Genomic DNA, 10,000 nt, shown 5'->3' with positions numbered 1-10,000 from the left:
TAAGTTCGTTCGCGCTTCAGTGCCTCAATGATGTCAAAGGAGCTAGTAGTGAAGGTTAGCTGTGTTGGTCTTACAAATCTTGGCCTCGAGGTTGTGGTTGTGGGAGTGGAGGTCTTTGGTGTAACATCAGATGGCTCATCCACTGGAAGGGCTTCGGCTCCAGTGGACTCATCCACTGGAAGGGCTTCATCTCCGGTGGCTTCACTCAGTGGAAGTTCTTCAGTTCCTGTAGTCTCATCCAATGGAAGTACATCACCATTTTCATCATAATAATAATCATCATAATAATAATCATCATCATAATAGTAATCATCAAGAGCAACGTCACCTTCCAAAGGATCAATGTCTTCCAGCAGTGGAGGATCTGTGGGTTTGGGTTCCGGTGCAGGCGTGAATCTAAGATTTGGCTTTGATTCGGGCGTTTTCGAGTCATCTTGATGCACGAAGGGGCGTGTAGGACGAGAGCTACCAGGGCGTCGAATGATAGGGATGTCATCTCTTCGCAGGGAAGTGCGAGGAGGCCTTGTAGGCTTAGTTGGGGTCGGAGAGGGCACAGGAGCATCAGTTACTGGAGGAGCTTCAGTTTCAGCTTCTTCAGTAATAGGCTCCTCAGTTGGTTTAGGTGTAACTCTGTCCCTGAATCTCGAGGGAGGTGTTTCTGGCTGTCGTCGGTTACTTGGAAGGTTGAAAACGGAAGGCCTTCTGGTAGGCTGAGATGACTCAGAAATATCATCTGTAACTGAATCTTCTGGCTGTCTGAAAGTGGTAGGCCTTCCACGTTGTCTTGTGGGAGTAGCTGCGGTTGGCCTTTGACGAGTCCTTGAAGAATCAGTAACTGGTTGTTTGGGAGACTCATCAAGCTCTTCAGTCTTTAGGAATGTCTCTTCTTCAGGGGTGGCTATTGTCTCACTCTCAGGAACTGTTCCGGTGTTGGGATCTGGCCTTGGTTCCCTTGTTGCTGGTGATACTGGCCGTCGCCTAGTGACTGTAATGCGATTACGCTGACGATTATCAACAAACCTTACAGTGCCTCGTCCACGGCTCCTTAGACCTGCTCTTGATGGTGTAGGTTTTGCCAGCTCTGTTGTAATTTCTTCTGCAGGTCGCGTTGTTTCTCCTCTTCCTCTCTGATTAGGGGGTGAAGTTTGCTGTCCTCTTTGAGTGGCTCTAAAGCTGCTGGTTGTAAGAATTGGTGTGTTGGTAGATACAACAGCTTCATCCTCTGCCAGCGAAGACTGAAGAGGTGTAGATGCTTCAGTAGGCACATTAATTGGTGGTTCTGTTGTTAGTCCAGGATGTTCTGTCTGCTTCTGTTCTGTATTTTTCTGGACAGCTTCTGGTGTGATGTTTATCAGCGTTGCAGATGCAAGGAATATCTGTGTAGTAAGAGTATCTACTACTCGTTCTCCCAAGGTAGCAACACTGAATCCATTTTCTAATGTGTACAGTCCAGTAGCAGCCCTTCCTGTATGGAAAGTAGGTAAAACTGAAACAATCGTAGGATCTATTTGATTTGAGACAGTTACTTCCCTTGTAGAGACAGAGAAGGGGGTCTGGTTTTCATACAGAGTGTAGAGATAAGAATACACTGTGTAGAAAGTATTAACTGTAGCTACCAATGGACGAAGTGGACTAGCTACAACTGTCGGCTGTGGAAGGCGCCTTGTCACCACCACACGTCGCCGCCCTCCTGAGAGTGTTGTGGTTTTATCTGCAATATCTTCAGTTTCCGTAAGTAGAACTGGTCGTCTTTTGGTGACGGTGACACGAACTTGGCGACTAGAACCAGGACTACCTGGAATTTCCTCCTCTTGATCTTGTTCTTCCATTTCCATGATCTCATGTGTTGCCTTTATAGTTCCTTGAATTATACCCTGCCCATTAGATTCCTGAAGTTCATCTGACTTGACTGCATTCTCAATTCTTTTCAGGTCACCATCTGCTAGGAAGTTTGAGGATGGAGAAGCAGCTATTCTATGGAGAGACTGTTCAGGGGTTACTGGTTCATCTACTGGAACTACTTCACCTTCAGATTCATCCTCTTGACCAACAGGCCGTTTACGAGTAATCACAACACGGCGTCTATCTTCAGGTATCTGCTGGGAAATAGGCCGTTTACGGGTGAGGACAATTCGACGAGGATTTTGTGCAGAGTTTACGGGGTCTTCCTCACTGATCTGATCTCCAAACTGATCAGAAGCAAGATTCTGCTGTGGTATCAATTGCTCAGCTACTGATGATGGAACTTTACGACCAGATGGTCTCTCATCGGATGGTTCAACAGGTATTTCACTTGGAGCTTTGGAACCCTGGGATTCAATCCCTGACTGGAGAGGCTGAATAACTGATTCTCGGACGACTGGGCCAAAGGGTGGTTCTGGCTCTCTAAATACTGGATCAGGAACAGGTCTTGGCTTTCCTGGAATGATGGCATCCTCTAGTGTAAATTTAGCCTGTATAGGAACACTAGTTAACAATGGTGATTCTCCACCAATCCTGGTAAAATCATCAAATCGCACATTACCATGAGTAGCCAACTGAGTGATAGTTTCCTCTGAGCTCTGCAAATACTCACGCCCAATATCATCAACAAGTGTTGTGTAGTATGTGAATGTTGTGTAGTAGGTTGTTGGTGCCTGTAGCTGCTGGATTTGCTCAGAAATCAGACGGCTCTGGAATCTGAGACCTGGAATATTGAATTGTCCAAGAATGGGGCGTTCATCCTCAACAATCTGCTGACGAGTTCCATCTTGGATCTTCCTGGCACCTGGGAATCGAAGTTCACCTTGGTTTTCATTGCTACCCCTTTGTGCACTACGAACATTCCGCTTGAGCGGGGTTGACTCAGCGGGGCCCTCCCATAAAAAAGGACTCGTTCTGTAGGAAATGCTTTCAGGTGCCTGATATGAGTACTGACTTAAATCTCCTAACACAGATTCTAAACTTGGTGTCACTTTTCTGATATCACTAGTGTCAATCTCATTCATAGCAGACATTATAAACCAGTCCATGTCATCTGCTTCATAAGTTTCTGGGAGTTGGAAGATACCTTTGTCTGTCTCTATGTAATGGGGAAGGACTGTTGGCTGCACATCCTTTGTGGAGAGAGAACCACGTTTGATACGTGTTGAATCACCACTTAAAGTCACTGTTGACAGCAATGTTGAAAACTCTCCTGGCCGTTTTCCTGAGACATATAATGTCACAATTGAAGTTTCAACTGGGGTAGGTAATGGTGGGGATGGTGTGGGAGGGTTTTCTGCTTTCAATGCTTCTTGCTGTTTTAATGCCTGTTCCAACAATTGTGGGGTGATTGACTGTGTATCAATTGATGGCTCTCGTGTGGGTCTCATCTGTGGAGATTGTTGTTGCAACTGACCCTGTAGGAGGATTGGCAAGAGCTGGTTGAGGGGGTTAGGATTGATGAAAGGGGATGCAGTATTTTGCGTAAGTATAGTTTCTGTACTTAATTCCGTAGCAGTGATAACCTTCACCTCACTCTCTACAATGGTGGTCTGAATAGTTCTACCACGCAATATGACAGGAATTGCTGTTGATATGTGATTAGTGACAGTGGTGACATAGGAACGTGTGTGCACCCTCTCACTGGTCATAGGTTGTCCCAAACCAAGAGCAGCAAGCAGAGGATTTTGTTGCTGTTGCTGTCCAAGAAGTAATGAAAGCAGTTGCTGGATGTCTCCACCGGCCTTGGTCTCTGTCACTGTGACAACACTATAGGCAGTTGTTGGAAGCTCAACAGGGACAGAGGTACGGCGACCTCCAATGAAGGTACGTGTGTGTGTCACTGTGGTGGTTTCCACAGGATCTACAACATAGTGAGTGATATCATTTTCTCCAGCAAAGGTGCTAAGTACAAGCCTTACAGTTCCATCAATAGTGCTTTGTGTGATCTGATCAGGCTGAATTATCTCCGTTTGTAGAGAAGCTGTGATAACTTCCTTTTGCTGAGTTTGTCCATTCTCAACCACTGGGATAGTGGCCTTCACGGGGATTTCGCGAGTTACAGTGATTTCTTCTTGAATCAAGAAACCTCCATCATCACTAGGGAAGATTGCAGGTGGCTCTGTTGGAACTTCAGGTGACGGCTTCTTCCGGAATGCAGTTATTGGGTTTTCTTGTGGTTTGTTGCGGTCTGAGTCACGAGTACTGCCTCTACTGCTACTTAGTGTTGGTCTCCTGGCAGCACCTCTTGTGGGAGGAACTATGGGAGACTGACGATTAGGAGTAAATTTACTGGAAGGACGGAAATTGTTATCTGTAGAGGGACGTCTAAATCCTCTTCCGCGAATATTTCCTAAGGGAACAGCACTCCTTGTTCTGCTTGATCTGGGTCTTTGTGGAAGGGTAGTGCGGCTATTTGAAGGAGTTGTCCTTGACTGGCGGGCCGTAGAACCTCGAGCTCGAGGATTCTCCTTTGCAGGTGCAGGTGCAGGAGGTGTAGGTTGCTTGGGCTCTGGTTCTGGGGCACGACTCCTTCCACGTGCAGGGGTAAGTGTGAAAGGAGAGTTATTGCTTGATCTTGGTGGAGAGGGAGCCACACGTGCTGTAGGACGTGATACTCTTGCTCTACGACTAGTGTCTGGTGGTGGATTGTTCCTGCTTGGTCTTGAATTGCCTCGGGAAGTGCGTTGCCCAAATGTTGCCTGACGCTTTCTTCTATTCAAAATTGTGTCTGAAACTTCTTGTGCCAAAATCTCATCCAGTTCTTCTTGTGTTAGTCGCCTTCCCCCAGCTTCAACATATACAGGACTCACTTCTGAAGCTTCATTCTGAAGAGCTCTGTTTCTTCGGGGGAACAATTTAGACAAGTCAGGGCGGCCTTGCCGGAAGCGGTTCTGCCTAGGTGAATCTAAAGCTTGTCTACGGAAAGTTGTAGGAGCTTCAGTTGTTAGCTCGATCTCTGGCTCTGTTTCAATGATCTCTGGTTCATCGTTTTCCTTGGGGGTAAATCGACTCACACTTGCACTTGGTCTCTTTGGTGTGTTTGGTGTGTTTGGTCGACGATTAAGGAGTGCAAATGGAATAGAGGATCGTGTTCCTGGGGCATTTGATGGCTGTCTCGGACGGAAACTAAAAGGCCTAAAACCTGATTCAGGGTTATTAGAGGAAGATTTATCCTCATCATCTATGCTTATTTCAAGGTCAGACTCAGGTGCAGCTGTTACTGTGAATCCTGTGAAGACAGATGATGGTGATATGGATTTAGTACTACCAGGAAAAACTGATGAAGGGGTTCCAGCAAATCTAAAGCCACCTGGACTGCTGGAACCTCTCAGCACACTTGAAGTTGAACCAAATCTAAAGCCAGAGGTACTTCCTGGTCTTGGGCTGCTGGTCCTGGCAACACCTGAGCTAATACTGGAAGTACCAAATGCACCAGGAGTTGAGAATCGTAAACGGAGTGAGGATGTTTGTGTTGTCCTTACTGATGAAGTACCAAAACCAAACCTGAATGGGCGACTGGATGAAGTTGCTCTTGCAGTATCAGAATTGCTTGCAGGTGTTGCTGTGACAGTAGGAGTCAAGCCAGTATTTGTAACAGTTCCAGACCACTGTCGGAAGCTTGAACGTCTTATGAAAGGGAAGAGGTCTGGCCTATTGCGAGAACCAGACGGTCGTTTTTTGAAGCCTGGGAATGTTGAGGCAAATTGTAGTTTGCTCTTTGTTGTGGGAGAAACAATGACCTCTTCCTCTGGGGGTTCTGTAACTGCTTCTTCCTCAGGTAAAGCTTCTGTAGCTGACTCTATGGGTAATGTATCTGTGGCAGCATCATTCAGTGATGAGTCAAGAGTTGGTGTGATGAAAATTTGTGGTCGAGATGTAGGAGCATCAAGAACACTCCCAGCAATAGCTGAAAACAATTCTTCAATGGTAGCAAGACTAGATGGTGTCTTTTGAGTAGTTGTTGGGAAAATGAAGAATGGCACAGTTTCACTTTCAGTGGTTGTTTCTTCTGTGACAGTAGGGAACAGAAGGAATGGGGTGCTGGTTGACTCTTTCTCCTCTGAAGTGGGAAGGATGAAGAAAGGAGTTGTTTCTGTTGTTGTATCCTCGGTGGTAAGTGGGAAGATAAAGAATGGAGTCGATCTAGAGGTGGTGGTGTCCTCACTTGTTGGGAAGAGGAAGAATGGAGTTTCCTTTGTTGTTTCTGTGCTGAGTGCTGGCAAAAGGAAGACAGGAGTACTTGTGGTAGTAGGAGCCACAGTGAAGCTGGTTGTCGACTGAATCTGAGCATAAAGGCCATCAACCACTGTGCCAATAATGTCTGTTGAGAAGATTGTTGTAGTTCCATCAACCACAGTGCTGCCTCGAATGGTGGACAATAGTCCAGTTGATTTTGATGGAAGAGCAATAGATGATTTAGTAGATTCTTCAGTAGCTGTAGCAAACACTGGAAGAGTGGGGGTTGCAGTTACAACTTCGGTTTTCGTCTCCAATCGGCTGTTTACAATTATGGAATCTCCAATGTAAGTGGAGGCATAATATGTGTAAGTTGTATAGAATGTTGTCACAGCAGGAGTACTAGATTTAGTTGTTGATACAAATGTTGGAGATGGAGAAACTGTAGGGAGAAGTTCAGGAACAATGGTTGGCTTCACTTGTGCTGTAGGTGTTATAACATTAGAATATGTCGTCTCAGAGCTCACAGATGAAGTTGTATTTCCCTTGAAGTACGTTGTCCAGTAGGTAAATGTGGTATAGTAGGTGACAGGATATGTTGGCACTTCAGGAGTAAGAGTCTTATATTTCTCCTGGTCACCAGGATCGGTTACCACATTAGTTTCGGTCTCAAGGCTGCTCACAATAGACGAGGTGCCCGAGCGGTAGTATGTGGTAAAGTACGTGTATGTGGTGTAATATGTGCGTGGTAAGAAACCTGAGCTCACTTCTTCTTCGGGGTTTAATGAGGAATCCAGGGAGAATCCTGGAGCTTCTGTCACATCCTGCGCAGAGCTATCTGTCGAAGACTCTGACATAGATTCTGACATGGACTCAGTGAAAGATTCAACTACTGATTCAGTGGTCAGATCATACTCATCAATGCTGATTGCTTCTACCACAGCAACTTCATCTGATGGTGTAGTATCAGGTGTAATAGTAGCACTGTCTACTTCCAATGCAGTAAAAGTAGGAAGAATAGTTGTGGCAACAGAAGAGAAATCATTCTGGATACTCTCCCCAGCACCTTTGGTGTGCACTTCTATCTGGCTAGAAACAGTAGACGACCCATCAACAAACAGGGTAGTGTAGACAGTATGGGTTGTCAATTCTTCAGTAGCAGAAATTTCTGGTTCTTCAGTGGGAGTTGCCTCAAGTGTGGAATCTTGGGTGAAGAGGAAGGGACGGAGGACTGTTGAAGTCTCCAGTCTGGTGGAAACAGTTGTCTGACTGTCTTTGAAGTAGGTAGTGTAGAAGGTGAGGGTGGTGATGTGATCTATTAAATCATCAACTGGATCTGGCTTCAGTGGGGATTCTGTTTGGTCATTTTCTTTGTCTGTGTCCACAATCTGTTGCTGATTGGGACTGGATGCAACCGACCTGCCTAAAGCATTATCAACAATTTCTTCAAACACCTTTGGAGGCAGATCTTCTGTTGTGGCTCCCTCATAATCATATTCTTCATAAATATCAAAGAATTCTGTTGTAGGTTCTGGGTAGTCGAAGTTTATGGTTGAAGTAATGGTTTCAAATGGCTTAGTTGCCTGGATGTCTTGGGTTGATGACAATGGCACAAGATAGAAAATGCTAGATGTACTCTGCACAATTTGAGCATACTGTCCTTGTATGTAAGTACCATACACATAGGTGGTCAAGAGAGTTGTCATGTCATTCATCGCAATGGTGCCACCAATAGAAGACACAAGACCTGTAGGATACAAGTCAATAGTGTTGAAGCGCTTAGTAGAGATGGTAGAGATGGTGAAAAGGTCCTTACCCTCAGTGGCATGATCATCTATTCCAGCTGTGTTCACTATTGTTCCTTCTGTCTTGGACACCATCATTGTTTCCACATTCTTTTCATTGGCAACATTCTCTGCTGTCCTAAGTGGAGGAGTCTGAGAGGGAGTTCCAATGATAATTTCCTCTTCACTGTGGCGAGAAGTTGCAAGACGCGGTGCTAAAGATTTCACCTCAGTAACCTCAGTTGCCAGAGTTGGATTCAGAACTTTAGTTGGTGCCACCTCTTTTGTTGGTGCAACCTGGGGCTTGAGAACCTTGTTAGGTGAACCTGATCGTGGGGTGAAAACTACTACAGTGTCAGCAATAGTGGTTGTGAAGTCTGCAAAACCTACATAAGTTACAGTAGGCAGGTCAGAATCTTCACCTCCAGTCTCCAGGTTGAATTTAGCACGAATGTCATCAATGGACTTTCCTTCACGCTGAGATGACTGCTGGTGACCTTCACTGACACTCTTCCCCACAGAATTTTTCCTAGTGACTCCCACTACAGCCTCGAGGGGCACATTAGAGTGGTCAATTGTAAAGGTGGGAATATCAACCTTTACAGGAGGAGAAGGCTGCAGGTCAGCAATGATTTCATCACCAGTAAAATGTACCTTGCGAGCTCGCAAAAGTGAGTCATCAATTTCGTTATCCATTACATCTGTCTCGCGAAGCTTTTCTTCCATGCTAAGTACTGTCACCTCCTCTGGATTCACAACAGAGGATGCTTGAATGATGCGAGTGTGGGCTACTGGGCGTCCAATGGTGATCGTGAGCATGCTCGTTTCACCGCTCTGGGTCTGGGCACCCTCCATCTCAAAACCTTCGGATCCTTCGATGAAAACTCCTCCCATTTTACGGCCGTCAATCATTCCCTCACCCATCAGGAGATCGGGGGCAACAGTGGCGTCTATAATGTGAGTTTTGGAAGGCATAATAACCTGGAGGTCCTTCTCCATGTCGACCAGAATCTTCGACTGTACTCCCCCCTTCTTAACAACAACTTCAGTGTGCATTGTCTCAGAAGGCTCAACCTCTCCCACATCCAGTGTGTGTCCTGGCAAAGCAGTGTTTCCAAAGAAGAACAGGTAAGTGCGGAGCTCCTTAACGTAAGACCCTGTGAACACATTGTAAGTTGTGGCCTGTGAAACCCCCTCCTTGATGAACTGTCCTTGGGTTCCCATAAGTGTCACGATCTCATCTCCCACCGGATCAGGCTTAAGGACACCTTCGACCAAGCTCACTTCCAGCTTTGCATGCTGCCCACTGGGACTTTGAGTGAAGAAAGTACCATGGACAGGGATTCTCACAGGAGCTGTTGGAGACAAGGGAAGGTTTGGATGAACATCTGTTATCGTCTCGATCAGTTGTGCGTAAGTCCCGTCAATGTGGGTTCGTATGTAACGTGTCGTCAGGAGCGTGGTCGCATAGTCATCCGCACGCGTCTGCACCTCAGTTGACATCACTCCTTCGGGCTTGCTGCCGGATAACCGCGTAGGCAAAGAGAAGAAGATCCTCGACGAGGTAGATGTGACCTGGGTGTACTCGTTCTTCACGTGTGTACCATGAACGAGGGTCACGTACTCAGAGGTCGTGCCGTCGTTAATGAAAGTACCGACACTTGAATACAACAGTCCTGTAGGTTGGTCGTCTTCGAGTTGAGGAGAAGCAGTCGAGGTTGCGTCGATTACCACCGTCCTGACCTCTGCAGAGTCGCCATTTAGCGTCAGTAAATTATGAGGGAGGATGAGGGTGGGGTGATAGTGAAATATTAAGTGTGCATTGTGATTCCCGGGGCGAGTGTGCTGTGTGCCAACAAAATCTAGTTGGTGTTCGCGAGTAAAATGAAAGTGTAAAAGTGAAAATCAAAATGATTCTGTGATTCAATACCGAGAATGAAGTTCACACACAAAAAAATGTGAGAAGAACAGTGTCTTTGTATCAAACCATGTGATCAGTAAACGCAGTCTGCGCAGTGTCCTCTAGATAAAGAATGTTTATTTACTCGTTAGAATGTACCTCTGATCACTAGTTA

At 46.0% G+C, this 10,000-nt stretch overlaps 1 protein-coding gene across 1 annotated transcript in view; it reads right to left on the bottom strand.

Moving 5' to 3' along the window:
• Positions 1–10,000, bottom strand: part of LOC125034829 (mucin-17-like) — a gene marked incomplete in the record, with an annotated part of 133,437 nt that overhangs the window by 21,073 nt on the left and 102,364 nt on the right. The window contains 1 exon segment of the mRNA XM_047626832.1: positions 1–9,280. This exon segment is cut by the window's left edge and continues 458 nt beyond it. Within this exon segment, the coding sequence (XP_047482788.1) occupies positions 1–9,280 (9,280 nt within the window).

The sequence above is a fragment of the Penaeus chinensis genome, chromosome 18, assembly GCF_019202785.1.
Source record: "Penaeus chinensis breed Huanghai No. 1 chromosome 18, ASM1920278v2, whole genome shotgun sequence".
NCBI lineage: Eukaryota > Metazoa > Arthropoda > Malacostraca > Decapoda > Penaeidae > Penaeus > Penaeus chinensis.
Note: the sequence above shows the minus strand (reverse complement) of the source record. Positions and strands in the feature narration are given on the sequence as shown.